The sequence below is a fragment of the Notothenia rossii genome, assembly GCF_949606895.1.
Source record: "Notothenia rossii genome assembly, chromosome: 2".
NCBI classification, from domain to species: domain Eukaryota; kingdom Metazoa; phylum Chordata; class Actinopteri; order Perciformes; family Nototheniidae; genus Notothenia; species Notothenia rossii.
Genome location: NC_136904.1, coordinates 31,769,031 through 31,793,769, shown reverse-complemented (window position 1 = coordinate 31,793,769; position 24,739 = coordinate 31,769,031). Strand labels below are relative to the sequence as shown.

At 42.8% G+C, this 24,739-nt stretch overlaps 1 protein-coding gene across 6 annotated transcripts in view; it reads left to right on the top strand.

Moving 5' to 3' along the window:
- The window catches only part of nav2a (neuron navigator 2a), a 236,575-nt gene that overhangs the window by 182,322 nt on the left and 29,514 nt on the right, over positions 1-24,739 (top strand). For all 6 annotated transcript variants that reach the window (XM_079666825.1, XM_079666824.1, XM_079666822.1 and 3 more), the window contains 5 exons: positions 1,142-1,251; positions 1,341-1,449; positions 4,109-4,537; positions 9,222-9,344; positions 24,295-24,424. In XM_079666825.1, the coding sequence (XP_079522951.1) occupies positions 1,142-1,251; positions 1,341-1,449; positions 4,109-4,537; positions 9,222-9,344; positions 24,295-24,424 (901 nt within the window). The remainder of the gene's footprint in view (positions 1-1,141; positions 1,252-1,340; positions 1,450-4,108; positions 4,538-9,221; positions 9,345-24,294; positions 24,425-24,739) is intronic.

Here is a 24,739-nt window from a genome sequence, read left to right as displayed (position 1 = left end):
AGTTGACAAATATTTACTGGTGTATATTTGTTCAGTCGTATATTTGATAACAGTTCTGGATAAGCTGTTCTTGCCTTTCCAAGCTTGTAAATAACCACAATAGTGGTGTATAACCCTGTATCTAGGATTATACAAGTCTGAGTGCGAGAAGTCATCAAATATCTGACATTTTATTCTCTGTTAGCATCTTAAATAACAAAAACTGAATTTTACTATCTGTGAACTGTTAACTAGGAATGCCACATATGTGTCTGTTCCTGTGTGTGTACGCAGAGTGTATTGTCTGCATGTGTGTGCACTTGTATCTTGGCAAATATGTGTGGATGTTGTGTGCCTCTGACCTCTGGTCCCGGTCCCAGTGTGATAAGGAAGCCGGTCCCTCTGGTTCTCCACAGATTCTCCCCACAGCCGCTCATTAGCTTCATGACACTTCCTGCCCCACTGCCCTTTCTCCCTATGTACATCCTGACCTGTAGCTAACTGACCCACCTTTAAACAGCACTCCCATCCTCAGTATTTTTTCTGTTGCTGTTTACCTGTCAGGTACCATTACCAGCAGGATTATGTCACCTCCGCCTGTCAGAAAGATTATGTTTGACGGAAAATAAGAAATGTAAAATCAATCATTGCTTTTTCCCTCCCTTGCCAAGGACTGGTAAACTACAAATAAATCACCCTGTCTTAATTGATAGATACTAGCAAGGAAAAATGTCAGTGCAATAATATAACTTCAAGTCTCAACTAGAAAACTTTACAAGCGTTTTATTGTGGAGCAGAGTAAGAGGCAGTCCTTGGTTTTGAGTGGCTAACACTCAGAGTGCGCATTAGTCGACAGGGACAAAGTCTGGGATCAGGCAAAGACCAAAGGCTGGGAATAACCAAGGCATTCAAACGTCATCGTCTCTAAATGCACCAGCCAGTGCAGCGGGGCAACTGTATCGATTTATCCTTCAAAGACAACCGGCATTCGGGGCTAAGCAGGCGTTCATTTTGGACTCTGGTCACAAGACTTGAAACATTCCTAATCAGGTTTACCCCTCTTTCGTGACAATTTGCCTAATATTATGTTCCCACTAAAGGCACAATAATTCAGAATCAATGACGCCCCCCTTCTGATCTGTCAACCTATTGTTTTTCCCAGATCGCAAACAGACGGCTTGGATACGGAGGACACTGAGAGCGGCTCAGGAGGAAGAGGAGGAGACGTTTCCTTCACCAAGAGCAGCCAGCTGTCCATTGAGGACCTTTCAGGTGTGTGATCGCTGACGGTGAAGGGTCTGTGTTTGGCTTGTTGTGCTGGTAAATATCCCTAAACTCTTTTCCTATTTTGCCCTACTCAGGTGAAGACCCAGAGACGAGACGGTTGCGTACAGTCAAGAACATCGCCGACCTGCGGCAAAACCTGGAGGAGACCATGTCCAGTTTACGAGGAACTCAGGTCTCACACAGGTAAAGATGTATTTTTAACTTTCATTTTCAAAGCATCCATCCCACTGTCTCAGAGAATAAACAGAACATTGAAGGTAACATAAATATCCATATCGTTATGCTGGATCGTTTGTCAAGAATGTGAAAAAGGCACATTAATAAAGATAAAATTGCTATTATTTGGTATTTTTTAGGTCTTAAATTCATTTTATGTTCACATTGCTACTTCAGCACTGCTCAAAGAGAAGTATATCAAATGTGTTGTGGTGGAAAACAAAAACTCCTCTGTTTGGGGATCATCAAAGTGTAGCGCCTTACAACGGCTGCCACGGCTGAGTGGTAAGCGGGGCAACTCAGGATAACTGCCGGGGATTTGAGTCAGAGAGAACTGCCTCGCGGTCAGCAGACTGTGTCTGTCTAGGTTTACAGGTATTACCTCAGCCTTTCTTTTTTGTTGCTGTCTCATCCTCCTTTTGAGGGATGTTGCGCTTTGATTGCAGGGAATGTCTTTCAGGTCGCCTTTGATTCAGGTTTAGCTCTAATCACGTTCCCTCCCACTGACTTCTGACCTCTGCTCTGGCCTGGCGTCTCACTGCTGACCCAGCTATCTCCATTTAGTTTAGGCTCCGATGTAATGCCCTGATTTCCTGTTTTAGACGCTATCAAAGGAGCTCTTATCTTTACTTAACCCTCTCACATTCTATTCATCTATCTACCTAGGATTATTCTTCAGCTTGCCACTACTAGTTTAACTGTTTGTCTATCTTTTAAGAGATGAATGTGTAATTGGGTGGACAAATAGGCCTTTAACCAAGATATACAGTGGGGGAAAAAAGTATTTAGTCAGCCACCAATTGTGCAAGTTCTCCCACTTAAAAAGATGAGAGGCCTGTAATTTTCATCCTAGGTATACCTCAACTATGAGAGACAGAATGAGAAAAAAAAATCCAGAAAATCACATTGTCTGATTTTTAAATAATTGATTTGCAAATTATGGTGGAAAATAAGTATTTGGTCACCGACAAACAAACAAGATTTCTGGCTCTCACAGACCTGTAACTTCTTCTTTAAGAGCATCCTCTGTCCTCCACTTGTTAACTGTATTAATGTCACCTGTTTGAACTCGTTATCAGTATAAAAGACACCTGTCCACAACCTCAAACAGTCACACTGCAAACTCCACTATGGCCAAGACCAAAGAGCTGTCAAAGGACACCAGAAACAAAATTGTAGACCTGCACCAGGCTGGGAAGACTGAATCTGCAATAGTAAGCAGCTTGGTGTGAAGAAATCAACTGTGGGAGCAATTATTAGAAAATGGAAGACATACAACACCACTGATAATCTCCCTCGATCTGGGGCTCCACGCAAGATCTCACCCTGTGGTGTCAAAATGATCACAAGAACGGTGAGCAAAAATCCCAGAACCACACGGGGGGACCTAGTCAATGACCTGCAGAGAGCTGGGACCAAAGTAACAAATGCTACCATCAGTAACACACTACGCCGCCAGGGACTCAAATCCTGCAGTGCCAGACGTGTCCCCCTGCTTAAGCCAGTACATGTCCAGGCCCGTCTGAAGTTTGCTAGAGAGCATTTAGATGATCCAGAAGAGGATTGGGAGAATGTCATATGGTCAGATGAAACCAAAATAGAACTTCTTCATAAAAACTCAACTAGACGTGTTTGGAGGAGAAAGAATGCTGAGTTGCATCCAAAGAACACCATACCTACTGTGAAACATGGGGGGGGAAACATCATGCTTTGGGGCTGTTTTTCTGCAAAGGGACCAGGACGACTGATCCGTGTAAAGGAAAGAATGAATGGGGCCATGTTTCGTGAGATTTTGAGTGACAACCTCCTTCCATCAGCAAGGGCATTGAAGATGAAACGTGGCTGGGTCTTTCAGCATGACAATGATCCCAAACACACCGCCCGGGCAATGAAGGAGTAGCTTCGTAAGAAGCATTTCAAGGTCCTGGAGTGGCCTAGCCAGTCTCCAGATCTCAACCCCATAGAAAATCTTTGGAGGGAGTTGAAAGTCTGTGTTGCCCAGCGATAGCCCCAAAACATCACTGCTCTAGAGGAGATCTGCATGGAGGAATGGGCCAAAATGCCAGCAACAGTGTGTGAAAACCTTGTGAAGACTTACAGAAAACGTTTGGCCTCTTTCATTGCCAACAAAGGGTATATAACAAAGTATTGAGATGAACTTTTGTTATTGACCAAATACTTATTTTCCACCATAATTTGCAAATAAATTATTTAAAAATCAGACAATGTGATTTTCTGGATTTTTTTTCTTTCTCATTTTGTCTCTCATAGTTGAAGTATACCTAGGATGAAAATGACAGGCCTATCATCTTTTTAAGTGGGAGAACTTGCACAATTGGTGGCTGACTAAATCCTTTTTGCCCACTGTATCTTGTTTTAGAGACACCGTGGAGTCAAAAGCCATCCATAGATGTCCTTAAATCAGCTTGAAACATTTTGTGTGCCTTTTAGTCGGCTCAGTTTATTCTCTTAGCAGTGTCATGGCTTTTTCTAAAACTGCAAATTAAGGATGTTGGAAAATAAACTCATCAGAATAAATGAAAATGCCCCCTTAAATACATGTCATGGGGCTTCCCTTTTGTTTACATGTAGATCTAAGATTGAGCCTCTATTTGTTTCCTCTCAGCACCTTGGAAACCACCTTTGACGGCAGCGTCACCACAGACATCAGCAGCAGCGGAGGGGGCAGCGCCGTCAGCAACAACAGTGGAGCAGGGAGTCGGAGCATCCTCAGCATCACTTCTTCCCGTCCCTCTCTGTCTTCATGGCGCCTGGGCCAGTCAAGCCCTCGTCTGCAGGCGGGCGACGCCCCTTCTTTGGGGAACAGTTACGGTGGCGGCCGGGTGGCTGGGAGCCAGGGAGGACGCTACCTTTACCCAGGAAACCTCAGGCGGCAGCTGGCAGGAAGGGGAGGGGCCATTCACAGCGTGGAGCTCGGGGACAGAGCCGGGGAGGACACGGACCTGGACAGCATTGCCGTGGACGTCACTGGGTACATGAGCGATGGAGACGTGCTGACCAAGAACGCTGCACGCACTGATGATGTCGCCAGCGGGTGAGTGGATTACAGACTTTTTTAATCCTGTAGACAGTTTTTAAAGATCGACATCATTTTAGTTTGTTTTTTAATTGCCAATTATAGGCAGGGTCCATCTTCTCCCATGTGAGGATCTGCTTCTCACAGCGTTTATCGTTATAAATAGAATGCGCTTTGTATTTTTGACTTGGTGACGTACAGTAGGACAATCGGAGATGTCCCCTTGGGCTTTCATAACATTTTCCAATGCTTTCAGATCTTGTGGTCCAAACAAAGGGATCAATATATATATATTTCTAATAAGCATGATAGTTAACTAGACCTATTGCTTTGGCATAGGCGAGTGAGAAAAAAAAGAGAGAATCTTCAACTCTACTAACATAACAGTGTTAAAAGTAAATAGGTTAAAAATCTGGAGTTATGGTTGATCATAACATTATTTCCGATCATTCACAACAGATAGACGGTTGCTTGTTCAACAAGAAACAATAAAAATAGAACATTTTGGTCACATGAAACACACACACTTTGAAAGGACATTTTTGTGAGTTGTATGAGCTAGCCAGAAGAGGGCGCTAGTGTTTTCCTGTTGATCCTCAGTAGCAAAAGCAACATTGGTTCTGTACAGATCAGATCCCACAAGTATCCCATCTCTCTGTCTGCAGACTCTGTAATGCTGATACGCTGATAACCTGTTTATTTGCTCACTCGAAGCAAGTGTCCATGTTGTAACAGGCTCCCTGCATACCTCAGCCCTCACACTGTGCAATTTAAACCTTTGCTGTCATCATGATCATCTTATAGAGATATAAAAAGGTGCCAACTCGCCTGGCATTCTTACAGCCAAGCGGGGAGACCGGGGTCTGGCTGTAGGGAATAATTGTAGGTCAAATGAATGCAAAAGCTCAGGGAAGCCAGGAGATAACAACTGGAGAGCGAATAACTTCCTCTGGCCCCCATGGGCTCCCTGATTCACAGCCCTCAGGCAGCTGTTCAAGTGGAGGCAGCCAAGTGCTCTTGAAGTACTTGATATGTCTGAATCTGTGGCTTGGCCGACAAAGGCTGAGCCACAGCCACACCTGGACAGGTGAGTGATGTGAGCGGGGGAGCACAGCCATTTACTCATCCTAAAAAACTTGATATCCAGGCTTGGTCGGACCTGTGAAGATTTAAAGAAAGATCCTGTTGAGGATCTGATAGTGATCAAGCTGCAATTATAGATTATTATTCTGATCACGCTTTCATTTTTTAATTGAATAATACATTATTTAGTCTATAAAATGTATTAAATCATTTTAAAAGCCAGTCACAATGGGTAACCATGTGAGACAGACACAGACTGATGACCTCCCCCCACCATTCTCCACATCCTTAGGGCTTTTAGCTGTTAGCTCCATCACAGGCCTGTTCGGATCCACTATCTGGTTCTTCCAAACGTTTACTAAAAGGGGAGGATCTGCCATTTCAAAACAGCCCCACACTCTAATGGATTTCTCCAGTTAAATGTCAACTAAAGGATCGGATCACAAGAAAACTAAATTTTTGTGTGCAGATTTCTTTTATTTCTCCAAGTTTTGAGATACCTCTCTCTTTTTTTATGTATGCTCTCACCTTAAAAATATGAAAGTGAGCAGAATTTTATTTGTGCGACAACTCTGGAAATGTTGCTAATTCCTCCCTTTTGTTATTTACAAAGTGATTATTTAATAACACAAAAAGCACCTTCTGAGAGATGAATGGGCAAGAAACAATATTTAGACATCTATAATCAACTGAAGGCTGAGCTTATCTATCCGTCTTGAGTATTAATTCATTTAGTAATCTCTGAGTCCTACAACAGAGACAGCATGACTGATGACACCACGTTTAGAATCTAAATCGGCTTCAACCTCCAACCCCCTCCTCTGTTTTTCCTTTCGGCTTCTCCGGCCCTTCGAGACAAGACCCCCCTCCACCTCCTCTGCTTGGGGAATGTTTCCCGATCTCCCCCCTCCCCTCCCCTCGCTCCTCCACCTTTCGCAGACAGACCCAACCTCCAGCCAGGAGGTAAAAGCATGTGGAGCGCAGGAGAGAGCCTGCATACCGACACTGAGCTCCCACAGAGCAAAACACACTCACACTCAGGCCGCATATTGACACTTAATACATGGGGAGTTTGCAGATCACTTCTTCTGATATCACCATGATCCAACACGCTCTCACCTGCTGATATTATTCACAGAGCAGCACAGGTTCAGACCTGATAACACGTAGTAGCCAGACGGTTGATAACGGACACCTTTGCTTCGGAGATTTTTATCCGCGAGGATCAACCCTCACCTGGACTTGTTTATTTTCCTTTGGACCAACTGTGTTACCATGTACAGGGCAGAAAGGTACGTCACAGTGTTTTAAACGATCAAATCAGATGCTAAAGAGGAGATCGTTTTTTTTTTTTTCATCCCGGGCGTTTTGTGAATTTCCTCTTGTCAGTACCACTGTCAAATATCTTTGCAGCTTAATTCAGCCCAAGATAACGTTTGCTTCTGTTAGCAACATGGCTGTAAAAACTCTCCCTGGCTGCTCAGTTTCAGCTCATAAAGTGTCTTGTTTGGACACGTTTCTCCTGCTGCAGGAGGTTACAGGTTAACAGTCATCTGAAACGGGAGGACAGGGTGCCTCGGTCACTCATTAGTGTGATGGATTAATATGTGTGAGCGACTGCCCGGTCATCTTCAAGGTGACTTTGCTTTTGGGTGATGGATGCTTCCCTTAAAGGACAGCTAACCCCCCCCAGAGTGGATCCTCAAAGCCTACCATTCTTCATCTGACTTCATTGTCTGTTGTCTCTCTTATTGTGATGATCTACTCAAAACAACTTAGTGACTTCTTCAATCCTTTATCGGTCTGATTGATTGGGTGATTCCATAAAACATACGTATTGGTTTGTCATTTGATTAACTTTTATGGGATTTATGATTACAACTCTGTAACATAATGCATCTTAATATCTGTCTCCTCTTACCACCATATATATCCAAAATCATAAAAAAGAAAAACAGCATAACTATTTAACACAAAATTATAAATGATGGAAACAATTTTTGCAATTACTGACTACCAGGGAGGTTATTAGTGAATGTAAATAAAGTGGAAGTCAGAAATGTCTTATTGTTTCTTCTAGCTCTTTGGTGCATGCAAACAAAATGCCCAATCTCCTCCCTGTTTGGAATGGGTAATGGTTAGCAGACGGTCACCAGATGACCTGAGAGAGTAGCCACAGCTTTTCCACAGCATTCATGATTGGGTAAGAAAGTAGAACATTTGCTGCCAAAACAAAATTCACATGCTGTTCGGTACAACAAATCAGAACCATTCTGCTATATATCTGTTTTATATCAGCACAGTTCTCCTCCCTCATCTCTAGAAAATGTTTAGCCTCCTTTAGCTCATTGTTTTGGCTCTCCAGGGAGAAGACTCAGGTGTCATCCACCTCCTGTATCTGTGTTGAAAAATCTACTGACAGATCAAATTAAAAACTATCTGGTGAAGAAATTAAACAACAGGCTGCCTTTTTAGCTTGTTTTATGCCCTCAGGTGGACAAATAAACAACCCAGAATGATTGCAACGTTAAAAATAATTCATTTATAATCATAGATGCAGATGTAGGAATCGTAAAGTCTACTGTTTGTCCAGCATCTAAACACTCTCTGCTGATCTCCGTTGCGTTTCTGACTCGCAGCTCAGATGCTGATGCTGTTTGAAAGGCTACACAAAGGAGATCTGTCTTTAGGATACACTGTACTCTGTGTATACTGTATATACATGTAGATGTGTATTTGTGTGTGTGCTTGGTTGCCTCTTGCTTAGATTCTCACAGAGATAACACAGAAAGTGTTTCAGTGGATTCAAACTCTTGCTGCTGCTTATTTTTTCTACGACGAGTCACCACAGTCCCACACAGAAAGCATTCACCATTTCAACAGCCTCAACTTTAAAATCAGCAAACATTTCATTGAATTGCACCTGGGTCAAATGAGTCAATATTTAGTTCCATTGGGAATCTCCTCCACGGGTAAATATTTGGGGGATTAGTTGGTGTTGTTTTAGTTTGAATGGGAATGTTTGTTTAAGTGTTCGGGGCCTCAGCGTCAGACTGTAACTGCTGCTAACGGTCAGCCTCCAACAACCAATAAATCAAGACCATTCAAATGAAATGTTCCGATATGAAATGAAGTGAATGGCCTACTAACTGTGGGCTGCACTTACATGTAAAGTGTATTTTTTTAGCTTCTTTGAATGTTCAGCTACACAGTCAATCATAATACAGATGATTATTACAGAGTTGGTGATGGAGTCTTTGATGAATGCAATATCCTCTTTGTGGGAAAAAAGATCATCCTCTGTCTACTGGGCTGCCCCTACTTTTACGGACCTCTGTTGTTTACCACCGGCCACATGAGAGAAATGTGTTAGTCTTCAGTGTGTGTGTGGGAACTAACTGCCAACCGTTTGGCCTTGATTGATGACAGCAAGGCGACTGCGTCTCCTCCTGATCTTTATGCAACAAAAGCAGCTCTGAGAAAATAAGATTGTTAACCCAATGCTTTGACAAAAATTGGTTCTGCGTAACGTCTAATCATCCTCTCTGAGCCCTTTCATTCTGAGACTTAGAACTGCGATGTGTTGATGATATCTAACGTGCTTTCTTGTGTTCTGCAGCTACATGACTGACGGAGGTTTGGGTATGTACACGCGGCGCCTGAACCGTCTGCCCGACAGCATGGCCGCCGTCAGAGAGACACTGCATCGAAACACGTCGTCAGGACAGGGAGATGCCGACAGGTGAGTCTCAAACACCCAGTGATTATTTGACTCTTTGATCCCTATGTTCAGTTCATTTCAGGAGTTATTTTCCTATCTAGTGTAAGTACTATACTGTACCTTGGCTTGCTTTGCCTTCCTCTACTTATTCCAATTGATTCATATTTGCTATTGCATCTTGCAATGCGGAACACAAGCATACACAAATTGGCGTTTCTGACATTTGTAATGCATCAGGTAAACAGGTGAGCTTGGGAATCTTCATTATTATCTTCTGATTACCTACATTTCCTTTCATGCCATCATATATGTGACCCGCTCTATCGAAATCAGTCGGAAATCGCAACGGCTCATTTCAAATTAAACGTGGATTTGCGTAAAAAACGGCTTTCAGAAACAGAAGATGACAGGCAATCTGCTCTTCCGCAGCGCCGACCCCCTCCCTCCGGCTGACATTATGAATGTAAGCGTAGAGTAATCATAAATAACACGGCAGGGTCCGTTACAGTTTGTTTTCATCTGATTTCAATTAAACAAAGTCTTGGCTTTCAGAATATTAAACTTGTTTCGGCAAATTCAGATGATAAATACAACTTTGAAGCTTGTAACGGCATAATTACAAGCGGAGAACGGAGTAACTTAACGTCACAGCAGGCATAACAACAGCCGGTGTTTCTCGTGAGGGTTTTCCCCGGGAAACAAACACAATACACACAAACGCAAAATTACACAAACAAACAAAGACGCACACACACTCGCGAGCTTCCCCCAGATGTCAAGGGGAGAACACTGAGGCATGAACTCAATTGCACGACTCAAAACTCAGACTCAGATAGCGTTTCAAAATAAAGACTTTACTGGAATTTGCACAGTAATAAAAACAAGGAAAACAAAACCACTCTTTCGAGGAAAACTATAATGCGATCTATAGCATAGGTCCGTGAAAGGTCCGTGAAAAGGTCCGTGAGGTAAGCCGATACGTGGTCTTCGAGAGACAACGAACTGACAATTAACAGGAGGGAGCTAACACAATATATACACAGGTAAAGGGGACACAGTTGGAAACAATCAGGGCGGGGAAAATAATCAAGGACGCAGGAGACAGAAAAGGGGCGGGGAGCGTGGAGGCCTGAAATGAGAGGAAGAAATAATTAAGGGTATAGACATAAAGCACAAGACAAAGGGACATGACAACTCTAACATAAAGAATAAACTTTTACAATAAGTTTCTTGGACATGACACCAGACCAGTTATCCAAACGAAAATATCTTCCCTCTGTAGTATTTTGATCATTTGCTCCGCTAATAATCAATTGGATTGATGAGTTCCAGAGAAGAGAAAACTTTGAAGGCCTTTTTCTCAAAATGATGACTTGGTGACAGTCATTATATAATGTGACATATTTCGCTTAATATTTGGAGTACAAAAACAATCCTGATATCATTAGAAAGCTAGGAATCTCCTCTTTCCAGCAGTGTATACAACTCAAAATGTGTCTTCGGGTCAATGCGACTGATTTCGATAGAGCAGGTCACATATTATATTAAACATGCTGATCTCCAAGTGTTTCTTGAGTTAAAACCAGTGTGAGAGTTTGGGCAAACACATTAAATGAACCAATGAATCTGAAGGCATTTCTGTTGGTTGTATTGCTTTCTCTTGGTTGAAATAGCTTTGAACAGTGAAATGTACTCTCTGGGGGCTTTACAATGGTGTTGATGCATGGCATTAAAAAAGCTTACAGATTTGAAGATAATATGGATCTAAAACAAAACAATTTCAGCATCTTGTGTTCATTGCTTCAGTTTGGGATTGTCTAAAAACAAATGGGAAAAAATTGAAACCGGTTAAACACCATATATTGCCTAATGTGATTTTTTTGTAATCTTTCTTGTTATAGGGGTTTTGCTCAGTACATATACACATGACGTGTTATAACTGAGCTTTGTTTAGCACAATTAACTCCTGACAGCCTTAATGTTGAAGAGCAGTGAGACACATGTCTTCATGCTGGTGATATCAGGATCAATTGGCCACAGCATGTAGTAATGTGAGTAGATTGAGTACATGCGTATCCATTGGACTTTCCACAGCGTCCCATGTCAGCGTGAGGGAGTCGGTGCAATGCCGCCGTCTTTGTCCTGTCGCAGAGATCGAGAGGGATTTAGTTCCTGGCTAATTGACAGATGGAAATGGATGAAGGCCAAGCGCAGCCCCGCCATGTTGCAAGAGAGGGATTGGGGGAGGAAAGAAAGAAAGAGAGTAGGGGGAGGGAATACGTTGGATATGAAGATGGACTGTAGAATGGATGGATGTTGGATTGAAGAACACATTACAACAAAGGAATCATTCATTTCCACCTATCATAAGTATCTTCCATTTTTTTTAAATAAATAAACCAGCTGTGTGTTTTAGGACTATCAATGTTTGACATTTAAAAGAAAAGCTTAATAGTCTTATCTGCTAGCCCAGACAGACATGCTGGTGTGTTCTCTTAAGTGCTTCTAGCGGCCTTTTCCTTAAATCCTCAGGTGTGGCTAATTTCCTGTCCCCCAGACTTTTGACCTTTGCCCTCTCACTGCCTTTTACCCCGCATGCACACACACTCATTCCTTCACAATAAACTCTCCGAGCCCTTAGGTGGAGCTTAACACTCACTGCCCCCCTCCTCACCTTTCCTCTCTCACCTCCTTTCTACCTTTCCTAACCACGCAGGGTTCATTTTCCTTTTGCTTTTTTATGATTACAGACTGTAGCAAGTGAAAGACACTCACAAATGATAGAAGTAAGGGGATTTCTCTATTTTTCCGTTTGATTTTGTGCTTTCAACTCTCTCTGTAAGGTTTAATTGACCATGTAGGCAGATGTTATGCTTCTTCAGAAACTTCCCATTTTCTCTTCCATGATCTTCAATCAGCTTCCGTTCATTATTTCTTTCCTAAGATTAGAGAGAAGTGCAAGGAAGGAGTTTTAAAATTAAGAAGGGATAATGTGACTCCCCTGCTCCCTAACACACCTCCTCCCCCCTGAAGGAATGTCTGATAAATGTGCTTACTGCTTTAGTTTGGGATTAATTAGGAGCAGAGGAAGCGGCAGATACAAATTCATTAGCATAACAAGCTAGAGGGTAAAGAAGGGTGACTGGTTTCTGTTGTAAAATATGAGGCTAATTTACTCCATGATAGGGGGTTAATGGTGCACTTTAGGCAGGTGGAGGAGGGGTAGCACCTTTTCCCTGCATGTGTTTCCAACATTTACTGCTTTGTAAACGTCACAGGAGAAGATCTGAGCCTAGAGGTGTGTGCAGCCTGTATTTGCTCACTGGGTGTGTGAGCCATCTATAAACCTGTTGTGGTTTAAATACCTTTTTTTACGTCCTCTGGTTTGTGATGCAGAGCCGGTGGTGAAGTGGGGGTGGGGGAAAGGTGTTTGGTGTCACTGTGGCATTAGGGGAAAAACTTTGTGACCCCTGTATGAAGAGGTCATGAGCTTCAAAGGGTAGAGGTTCACAGTTAGGAGCGTTCCTTAAACCGTTAGGCTTTCACGCTAAAAGCCTTCAGATCTGACCAGAGCTGCACTAATGAGGAGCGTGGCGGCTGGAAAAAGGAAAACAAAGCATTGAACAGCTGATAACAAGAAACTAATTCATGTACATATCATCTCATCAGCTGAGTTGGGGACAGCTTTAACTGATCTTTGCTGCTGATTTGCAGCTCCTGTAGGAAGTGCAAAAACTAGTTTTACCAACTGTCAAATGTATGCAAAACAGTGGGTGGAAGCCAGCGGTGAATCACACTGGACAATAGGGCCTGCGAGCGAGGCAAAGTAGATAGAGACAATAGAAAGTAGGAACTGCATGTATGTCAGAATGTGTGTGTGTGTGTGTGTGTGTGTGTGTGTGTGTGTGTGTGTGTGTGTGTGTGTGTGTGTGTGTGTGTGTGTGTGTGTGTGTGTGTGTGTGTGTGTGTGTGTGTGTGTGTGTGTGTGTGTGTGTGTGTGTGTGTGTGTGTGTGTGTGTGTGTGTGTGTGTGTGTGTGTGTGTGTGTGAGCATGCTTATCCCTATCATTTATCTTTGCGGCAGGAGAAAGAGGAAGCAATCTATAACCGCCTGTCTTCAGATTTGAATTCTCTTTGTTAAAGCAGACAAAGGAGATGTCTCTGGGGTGTGAAACCGCTGTAGCGGTGAGTGTTGGAGAGACCCCCCTTTTTCCTCTCTTTCTGTGGCGTTGAAGATATAATTTCTCTTCCCCAAATGAGAATGTGACAAAAGAAAAAAGGAGAGCAACACATAAATCAGTGAGTTTTAGGCTGATGCTTACAAAAAAAGAAGATGGTATGGTGATAAAGGGTTCCTATTAATTTTACACGTGTGCAAATGATTTATCTACATCCTATAAATTATTATTGATCCTTCCTTCAGGACGTTATAAGAAAAGGTTGGGAGAACGGATACTTGACCATGGGGGTAAACATGAACATGTATGTGATGCATGGCAAAATACAATAACTAAATTGGTGCTCTAAGTCAGCAAATGTCAAGGGGGCATTAATGTGCTCCTTGTCCAATTCCTCAATTTGGGAGTTGTTCTTCCTAATTTGTTGTTGAGAAGATATGTTGTATTTTATTTCTCAGAGTATTTAAAAAACAAGTTGAAAGCTGTCTCTGACTTGTAATCCCTTTTTGAGAGTGTTTTCTCTTAGATTTTCCTGTCAGGAACAAATTATTACACCAAATGAATACAACAAAAATGCCATATCTTGCACTGTTAACAAAAGTGAAACATAATTAGTACATCTGCCCTGTGATAGGCTTAAAAATGCAATGGTCTCCGTGGCGGTGATAATGAACACACCAGCTTAAGGTGACCAAATCAATGCTTGATAAAAAGTACTTGAATTTACAAGTACAATAACTGTTACAAAGAAGGGTCATGTCAGGTAAAGGCCAATTCCCATCGTTATCAAGTGTTCTGGCAAAAAGCACCTGGACATGATAGGTCTTTAATCCACATGAGGAGTTATCGCTTCTACATATCAAAGAGCAAAACAAATCAGAAGTAATGAATTTCATGAACCCAGAGTATGCCAAAGACAGACACACGGCATGGAGCAGCAGTGAAATACTAAACTGCTGTTCTACAGGCATCATGTGATGCTACTTACAGTATAAACATCAGGACACTGTTGTTCTGCTGACAGGTACACCTTCATCAGCAGGTTCCTGTTAAACATTCAGACCGCTGCCAATCATTCTAATACCCTTCAATCACCTTCTCATTATCTTTTAATTGTAGATTTCACTTTAAGTGGCCTTGGTGTTTTTCAAAGGCACTGTACAAATACACCTGAGTAAACTTGCCTTGCCTTGCCTTTGTGGTTTTAGGCCATTAAAGAGTAGTCATTTAAGTCTATTTGCACAGCATATAAAACCCCAGTCTAATTATTTCAATGATGCTCTGGCAGCAGAACTGAATCTGTGTTAACTTTTACCGCAATGTGACGTCATTCGACAACAATGCAAACCCAAATACTGATAAATAACTTTGTAATGTGAATTGTGTAATTCTACAGTGATAACTTTGCAGAATTTGTTCAATACCACTTTTTACAGTCTTATAGCTTGGAATAAACTCAAACTGAGTTCTTTTACTGAAATCAACTTTCCTGGTTAAAATGTATTATCAGTAAATTCACTCTTGAAATTGCCTCAACAAGAAATTACTTCAGCCATTATTATTTAAACCTTAGCTTGAATTCCTTAATTGTTTACATTATTATGACACATGTTCCGATTACTTTGTCTGCCCCCATTTTGTGGATGGCATTACGATAAAACTTCAAACAAACACACGCACACACACACACACACACACACACACACACACGACACACACACACACACACACACACACACACACACACACACACACACACACACACACACACACACACACACATATTAGAGGCAAACCTGCTGTAACACACACATGCCCCGAGCCACAAAATGTTACCTCTCCTGCCTGAACTTGAGCCGGTTCCCTGAAGACCTCAAAAGCAGGAATAGGGAGCTTCTTCTCCCCAGCTACCAACAACACCTGGCAGTCCACCTGTCTCACCCTCGACCTGTCTGTCTCTTTGCTACCCCTCCACCTGCTCCCCTGGGTAAACAGATTGAATGTTGTGGTTTGCCCCCGGCTTTAGCAGTAATAATAAGCACTCAGCTCCCCATGTTCCTGTCATTTCATGAGCCAGCAATCTTGTTCCCCTAAGAACCAGGAGTCTATTTGTATGATAATGATAGGAACACGGCTTCATCTGCACTTTTACCCCCCACCCTCCAGTCGATTCACCCAGTCCTTTCCTGCCTGGAGACAACATCAACCTGTCAGTGCTGATCACAGCTGCTGTTTCAAGAATTCGCTGCAACACTAACCCCACAGCGTGCGGGTGCCAGTCTGGTGTGTGTTGGTTCTCTTGACTCCACAGCAGTATGTGGTTAATGATGGCAGAGGGGAGCGGGGTGAGTCAGTGTTGGGTTACCGAGACCAGTGGCACCAGAGAAAATGATGATTCAACCTGAACCATCGGTGGTTGTCACAGTGCAGTTTGCCTGATTTTCTCCTGATGTTTTTCTATAATGATTGCAACACATAAGAAATTGACCAAAAAATACATCAAATTCCAGAGTAGCCCTATAGTCCTGAGACCTTTAAAGGGTTAACATGTCACTCGTTTTTTTTAATCAAATACACATATAATAATAACTCTGGATTCATTGTAAACTAGGTTAATGAGAGAATTAGTATCCTTTTAAAATTAAGCAAACACTGCTTATAGATTGGTAGTAATGGGCTGGAGACAACAGGACTGAAATTGTCTCTCATGGTGATATCAAACTCGACACTTTACGACATAGGGATTTGTAGCACAGGTTGGTTTAAGAAAGCCTCTCATATTAAAAATGAAGTCCAGTTCTAAAGGAGCTAACAGTGTGCTGTTGGTGATTACAAATGATGCAAACTGAGACAGTAGAACTCAGGATTTGGTCTAAACATACTTCAACATCACTCTCACTGAGAGGAGAATGTGCTTAACATTTGGTCTGAGATTTCCAACAGCCACACCTCTCCTTTGTCTGCTCTCCCTTTATTTTTCTACACTTACGCTTTATGCAACAAATACTTCTCCACACATGTCCAGACTCTCACACAGCCTTTGACTCCCCTAGAATACTAAATACTGTAAAGCCCCCCCAGACATGTTTCATACTGAAAGCTGTGCTGCATCCCAGTGGTGTGTGTGTGTGTGTGTGTGTGTGTGTGTGTGTGTGTGTGTGTGTGTGTGTGTGTGTGTGTGTGTGTGTGTGTGTGTGTGTGTGTGTGTGTGTGTGTGTGTGTGTGTGTGTGTGTGTGTGTGTGTGTGTGTGTGTGTGTGTGTGTGTGTGTGTGTGTGTGTGTGTGTGTGTGTGATGAAGAGGCGGCGGCGGCGTTCTGGGGCACACTGGAGCAATCTGCAGCAGTTTGCTTTAAGATATAAGGTCAAATGTGTTCCAGAGTTAACAGATGTTCCCACACACTCTCACATAGCCCAGCTGCTGCAGAACGCTGTTCCACCTACTCAGCAAGTTAGTCAGTGAAGTCTTTTGTGGGGGTAAAAGTGTTGTTTTCAATATAAATCAACAGGATTTTTCTGCATGTGGAATACTCAGCCTTAAGGGCAGGGCTCTTTAACTTTTAAAAATATTATTTAATATCAAAGGAATTGCAATACTCAATAGATTTAATACTGGGGGGCTCAAATCGTGTTCTGTCAGACAACTTGACAGTAAAGGCTTTTGACAGAACAGCGAGCTAGAAAGTCCAAAATGGCAAAAAAATATACATTTTTATTTATCCATTCTCTATTCACTTTTTCACAAATAGGGGTTAGTTTGCAATTGGTTTGTTAACAGAGCGAAGGGCTCGCTATATTAAAAAAGGATTGAGAGTTGGCAAGCTCCTTCAGTAACTGTGTATGGAATCAAATGATGTCCTGAGGATATATACTGTAGCTTGAGGGAGTCTTGATTCAGAACACTTCTAAATAAGTTAATTTGTGTTGGTACAAGATTGGATTAATCCAACTGCACTGGGAGATTTGTTTTGTTTTTGACTTTTTTGTTGGTAAAAATTTAGATTTAGTTTTTAATGTAACCAAGTATACACTAAATGTGCATCCCACGTACATTGTTCGCATGGAAAACAATCAAGATTCCCGTGGAGAGGAAAGGAGAAAGAATCGATGAAAACTTAGAGGGTTTTAATGAGAAGAAAGAAACCGAGACAGGATAGGAGAAATTATGTTTCAGTTACCATGGATACTGTATCATGTAGACCAGCTTCCCGTCCTCTGGGCTTTCAACAAGCACACCTGCCCCCCCCTAGGGAAACACACACACACACACACACACACACACACACACACACACACACACACACACACACACACACACACACACACACACACACACTAATGAGGGTGGGGCTCTCTCTCAGGTAAATAAGGGTTTTTCTCCCACACATTTTCTTTCTTTGGCCGAACGCTGTAGGACCAACATCCACAGCTCTCTGCTGATCTTTGTACTCACTGCTCTGTATTTGTTTAAGCTTGTTTGTGTTACCCTGTTTTTCTCCAGTGTGTTTGCTGTGTTTCTCAGTTTAAATCAGTGAGATGAAATAATGACCAACGGACGGAAAGAAAAAAGCTTGACATGGTTTTTGCGGGCAGGATTCAGAAACCAGGACGTCTTGATTGCAAAGTATATGAAGTAGCCACAGAGCGCAGTTTTTTTTTTTAAGGGAAGCACAGAGTTTAGAGGCTTAACGTCTGGTCCAGTGTGGAATCTAAACCAGGCCCCCAGGGGTAAACAGTAGATGAAGAAAGAAGAGCATGTTGGACTTTAATTCATCTCCAGTCAGTGCGTGGTTTGTGAAGTCCTCAGCACAGGGTAAGTTGTAATCCTCCATACTTCCCCTGACTGATATTTTCTGTGAGGTTAGTGAAGGGTGGGAAATCTGGGAGTCAGCAGGTTCGTGCAGGTTGCAGCTTTAAAGTCACTGGATGAGGTTGATTATCCGCGTTTCGGCTGCAGGAAAAGCTAGGGGACAAAGGTCTGCATGCAAGAGAGAGTTTTAACGTCATGGCTTAATAAACGTGTAACAGGCTACAGACCAACATATTGGTAACATAATGTGCTGTCAGCCACAAGTGGTATCATTCAATTGGGACTGTTTCAAATTTCCGTGTAAAACCTTTTCAGTCTCATTTCAAGAGGTTTCAAGGTTGGGAAAGTCGTCTTTCTGCTACCTGACAATAACATATAACTATTCTGTATTTGCTTATCGGAGTTGAATTAATTGTCTAGGTTTGAACTATGTTTGAGAAGAAGCTAAAATTCACCTTAAATCACATTTTTTATTAATAATTTGAAATCAGCCATGGTTTTCTTTTGTTTCCATACTTAAAATCATGCAGTTTTATAATGTTAAAGAGTTTCCTATTATTTTCATTACTGGTTCTTTTAACATCGATAAATATAAAGTTTAATATAATGCACATTTTGGCACTGTGTGGATGACAACTCAGGGCATCTGTGAATAAACAGAACCAAAGGGCAATGAGGGAAAAACATCAAGAGAAAAAAACTCTTGTTTTCTCAAAGTGACTCCTCGTCTGTTATCTGAAAATATCAAACCAGATGAGCAAAAGAGGACAGATCCTGGGCAAAGTGTGTCTTTACATTTTACGTGCACCTTATTATAATAGCTACCATTTTATTATTTTGCGCCCAGAGATCTCATGATGCAGGTGTAGAGTCAGGAGTCACATCCTTGTGTTTCATTGTATCACTCAGGCGACAATGGGCTGGTTTATGTGCAGAGTGTGTTTAAGTAGTGTGTCTGCGCACATGTGAGAAATTCCACATGTTTGTCTCGGCAGCCCTTTAAACATAGCTTTCCGTGGCGTAACCGGATGCAGCATGGTGGAGTCGCGTGCCTGTGTTCATGCAGTTCATGGTCCAGCGATGCGTGTCACATGTGTGAAGAGTTTTTCCAAACCGTGGATCCGGGTCATTCCATCGAATCTAAGGGAGTGTTTGTTTACACATCAAACAGAGGGAGAAAGAGTTGAGTCAGAGGAAACGTGTGTGAAAGAGAGGCAGTCGGTGGGATCTCAATGCTTTGATAAAGTCTCTGGATGCAGATAGACGGGAGACAATGGGACCAGACAGAGGGGAGAGAGAAAAGAGAAAGAATGAGAGAGAGGGGGGGAACATTCCTGAGTGTGTGGTCCTGTCCAGTCCTGTTATTTCTCTTGCTTGCAGGGACAGCTGTGTCATTTTCAAACCACACGGCCCCTCTGTCCAGTCTGCTATGTGTCAGGTCCAGTCCCAGCGGCCCCTTCACCGCATACCTCATCCTCACACTGTGTCCACTTCTTTCTTTCTATTGTCTTTTTTAAAAGTAACATGAACCCTTAATGTAGTAAGATTTGAGTTGTTGCTATAGCTAAAATAATCCCAAGTGCTAGCGTCTACATTTTCCTATATTCTGTTGTGGAAAATGAATACTTGATGGAAATAATTCATCCAATACAATCCAGTACAGGTAATAAAGACGCCTGTGATCCTATCTTAAAATCTAAATAACCAACAGCTTGCATATATCAAAGCAGTTTTCTGAACCCTAAGGCAAAGTACACATACTGATGTGATAAATCTTAATGCTTCAAACGATATAAAGCTCAAATAATTGATATGATTCCACTGAGAACAGATAAATAATAATAATGTCGTATCAGGGCCTAGCCTCATTAGAAACGTGTTTTTCACGTTACATGCCATTATGTAAACCAAATATTTATAGCCATAGGAAAAACGTGTTTTGCATGTTCCTGATCATGCTGATAAACTTTGGAGAAAGTCACAACAACAGCTCCTCAGTCCTGATGTGTTGTGTCTCTACGGCATACACACACCTCACCTGTCATCTGGGACCCCTCCCACCTAACCCTGAGGGCTGTACAGTCAGAAAAGTCTAAGTGGTCTGTTTGCCTGTCTTTCTGTCTTTCGGCCTGTCTGTCTCTTTATGTGGAAAGATTCAGAGATGTGGGATTATTTGATCTATCTGCAGTGGGAGGACCAGTAGTCGCCCCTCGGACACAGGAAATCCCCTTACTTCTGCTTCACAGCCCTGTTGTGGCCGCACGTCTGTGTGTATATTTCTGCGGCGCAGATCCTGTGTGCCTGTGCCAGCGTTGGACGGGTTTTTCAGGAGGGGGGGTTACAGTACTGCCGGGCCAACCAACCCACCGACCGACCGCAGTCCCAAGAGACGTGCACAAGACACCGACCGACCGCAGTCCCAAGATACGTGCACAAGAAAAAGCCTTTTTTCTCAGGACACTTCTAGACACTGCTATTGGCCGATCCACATGGAAACCCTTTTCTCCCCCCTCTATTGGTCCCTCTTGCCTCCCCCAACTTTGCTCTTCTCTTTTGAGGTTTGACCCCTGACCTTTGACCCCTTTGGGAAAGCAGAAAGCTCCCTATAGGGACCCGGCAAGAGGCGAGGTTCGTCTCTGGAATGTCTTGATTTGGGTCACTTTTCCTTCTCCACTACTGTCCTCTCTGACTGCTTTACAAGCCTTTCACTCTCTTTGGTGAGGTGATAGAAGTGAGTCTCTGTTTGCTCAGAACGTTTTAACCGCCCAGCTGATTTAAAGGGTCAGTTCACCCAAAATCCAACTGCTTTTCCACCACTCATCACCAGAAACAAATCCCATTCAACCCTTTTGCATTATGGCGAAGGCAAACGTCCTAAAAGGGATCCCAATGGCTAGATACTGTAAGACGTTTTATTGGGTGAAGTGAGCCTGACAGTAAAAAGCCCTTCACCTCTTCCTCTCAATTCGATGGTCTTTAGCCGTCAGTTTGTGTTTGGCACCGCCAGCTAGTAGTTTCCGTCCACTCTGATTGGCTGTAAAGGGCTCGGCGGTGGTTAACTGGCGGGTTGCTTTGCCAAGCAAAAGGCTGTGGGCTGGGCCACACCGCTTAGCCTGATCTCTAATTAGCACTGGCTTGTCAGTCAGTCAGGGTGGATCTGTCTGGGAAATTGCAGTCTTGCACACACAGACTTACAAACCATCGCTGGGAATCACACAGGAGGGCAAAGTCGGGACGAGGATTGTCCTTCAGTCTGTCTGTGATCATGTGGCTTTGACTTGTGTTGCCGTTTGATTCCTGTTGGGCTGAAGTGGCTTATTTAGGGCTCGGGTGTGTTTGTGTGCTCTATTAGTGGCGTGGCTGCAGCAGTGAAGTGGTTAACAGTCCCGGGGGAGGCTCATGTTACCAACGGCAGGGCAACTCCTTCCCTCTTCTCACCCCCCCCCCAGTTTCTCTCTCTGTTAGTCCAGAGAGAGACTAACAGTGCCCGAGGGATGAACCATCAGTGCAGCCAGCGACAAAGGAGCTCAATCTAGGAACCCTGCCAGAGAGAGAGAGAGAGAGAGAGAGAGAGAGAGAGAGAGAGAGAGAGAGAGAGAGAGAGAGAGAGAGAGAGAGAGAGAGAGAGAGAGAGAGAGAGAGAGAGAGAGAGATTTGGCTGTGTGAACTCTCAGCGGCATGAAGTCATGAAGCTCTCGGTACAGCTTGGCATTTTCCCGCAGTGCCCTGGTTCCCACGGCAACCCAGAGGAACTGACCAGGTAGATGCATGTTTGTGTGTGTGTGTGGAGGGTGCAATTGTCTCAACTTTTTACTTATACGTCTTCATTATTCTGTGTTCGGGAAGATCTGAGATTTGTGTTAGTTTGTATCCATGTCTGTTTCTGCATGGTTGTCCATATATCTTGTGTGTGTGTGTGTGTGTGTGGGGGACTTTCCCCATGTGGCTGTATGGATGAGCTGAGACGCTTGTGGTCACTCTAAATCTCTCAGCACCTCTCTCTGTCTGCTCCACGGATGCTTTCAACTCTGAAACTCTCCGCTCTGCTGCTCTTTGATTTATGCTGCCGGTATATCCAAAAGGAAGTCATGTTTCCCCCCCTGTTTTTCAGGTTGTTAGCAAGATTGTTCAAAACACAGCATGTACTTGGAGCAGCTGATTGAATTCATAGGTCATCTGAATCTTGGTTTTCAGCCATTTGCGATTCTTTGTTTTTTGTTTAGTTCTTTTTCTGAAAGCTATAATTATGATGTTGTGTTTACGTGTTGGTGGGAAGCAAGCAGAGCTTCCAAGTTGGCTGCTCAAAAACACAGCTTTGACTTTATTTTTTTCCCATCTAAAAATGATACTTGACAAAATGATGAATGGCACTGTCATATGAAGCGCTGGGTAGTGAACTTCAGTGCTTTCTTTTGTATAAAGGGAAATCTTTCAGTTTTATAAAGTATAAACAACTGTTTGGTATCAAACCTGTTTTAAGGGAAATGTTCTAGTTTTATAGGCAGAGAGTCTTTGTTTGGCTGCCTTATTAAAACCTCATTTAGTAGAAAGATATGTTTACAACTAACTCAAACTAGGGTTGAAAAAAGTATTGTTTGGTAATCTGGTTTTATTAAAATCAACAACTGTATCAAGGATAAAAGTAATATGTAACCGCAATCCTAGTTGGTGTGATACATGAGGGTGTGTGCATTTATTTGTTTGTCATCGACGATTATTATTTCCCAGTTTTATTACAAAGACTTTATTGACAGTTGTTATGCATCATTAGTGGACCCTCGGAGACTGTGAAAATACAGTCTGACAACACCAGCCGTGTGTGTGTGTGTGTGTGTGTGTGTGTGTGTGTGTGTGTGTGTGTGTGTGTGTGTGTGTGTGTGTGTGTGTGTGTGTGTGTGTGTGTGTGTGTGTGTGTGTGTGTGTGTGTGTGTGTGTGTGTGTGTGTGTGTGTGTGTGTGTGTGTGTGTGTGGTTCAGCCAACCCTGCATTGGCTATGGCCATCGGCCTCCCTCTGGTCCTTTCAGACTGATGTTTGCCAAGTGGCCAAGCTTCCTGTCCCCCGCAGACTCCTGGTGGATGCACACACACACACACACACACACACACACACACACACACACACACACACACACACACACACACACACACACACACACACACACACACACACACACACACACACACACACATACACACACACACACACACACACACACACACACACACACACGTATTAACACATTTCCAGCATTAACTTCCAGCGTGTTTGCTCTGTTCAGATGGGTTTGTTTGAACAACTCAGACACACACACGCTCACACAGAGACGCACTGCTGTGATGTCACCCCTCCAACAAGCCTTTTTTCATATGATAGACAACCCCATTCAGCCTGTTGGTGTGTGTGCATGTTTGTACCCTAGCTGAAGTCAGTACAGATGGAGAATAAAGGAAAGGGAATCTCCAGGCAGTCTGAGAAGCCGGATCCATCTTTGACATTTATTTTAATTTCCATTTAACTCTGTGTTCTTTTCTTTCCAAACAAAGGCATGCATTTAGGAAAAATTGAAATCATCACAATTTCTGTCCTGTATAATAAAGTACTAAACTGTTTACATAATATTGTTTTCACATGTAGACTTATTCAGTTTCCATTTAAAGCCAAGATCACTGTGAAACAACCACACATTTACTGTACATTTAATAATGAAAAAAGGGATAAATTAAACAACTTTTTGATTAATCTGCAAACTCTTAAATCTGACTTCAGGTCATCTGGCTGTATAGTGTCGTGTTCATGGTATAACAACCATCACACCACACTGCTGTGTCTCTGCTGACTGTCTGCTCAGTTATTTAATGTCTGTCTCTTCAAAGGGGAACAACACGTGTTTCTTTGCTTTCTGCAAAATTGCCCCCATGCGTTCCACTGTGAAAGATGTATTGTTTATGGAGTATAAAGTGAACCTCTTTCTCTCTGCGTGTCCAGCTGGGATGACAGCAGCTCTGTGAGCAGTGGCATCAGCGACAACATCGACACAGATGACATCAACACCAGCTCCTCCATCTCCTCCTACGCAAACACACCCGCTGCGAAACGCAAGGGCCTCAACACCAAGGTAAAACTTCACACGCACTCTCTCACACACAGCCATATTAAAGAAGAATATACAACTTATTTTTAATGATTGCACCACAGGCTGGGATAGCAAAATCATTCATTGATGACATTTCATCAGATAAAAGTTGTTCATCTCTCCTGTCAGGACTGTTAGAGATATCAAGGGTAGAGTTTCCATGTAGATGGACAAAATGCATTATTCTCAGATGTATTCTGCTGGTTTACAGTCTTAGAATCGGTTCTGCACTTCTACATTAATGGGTTATTTCAGTACCTTTGAGAAATGCTCTGTTTATTAGCAACTCTTTGGACG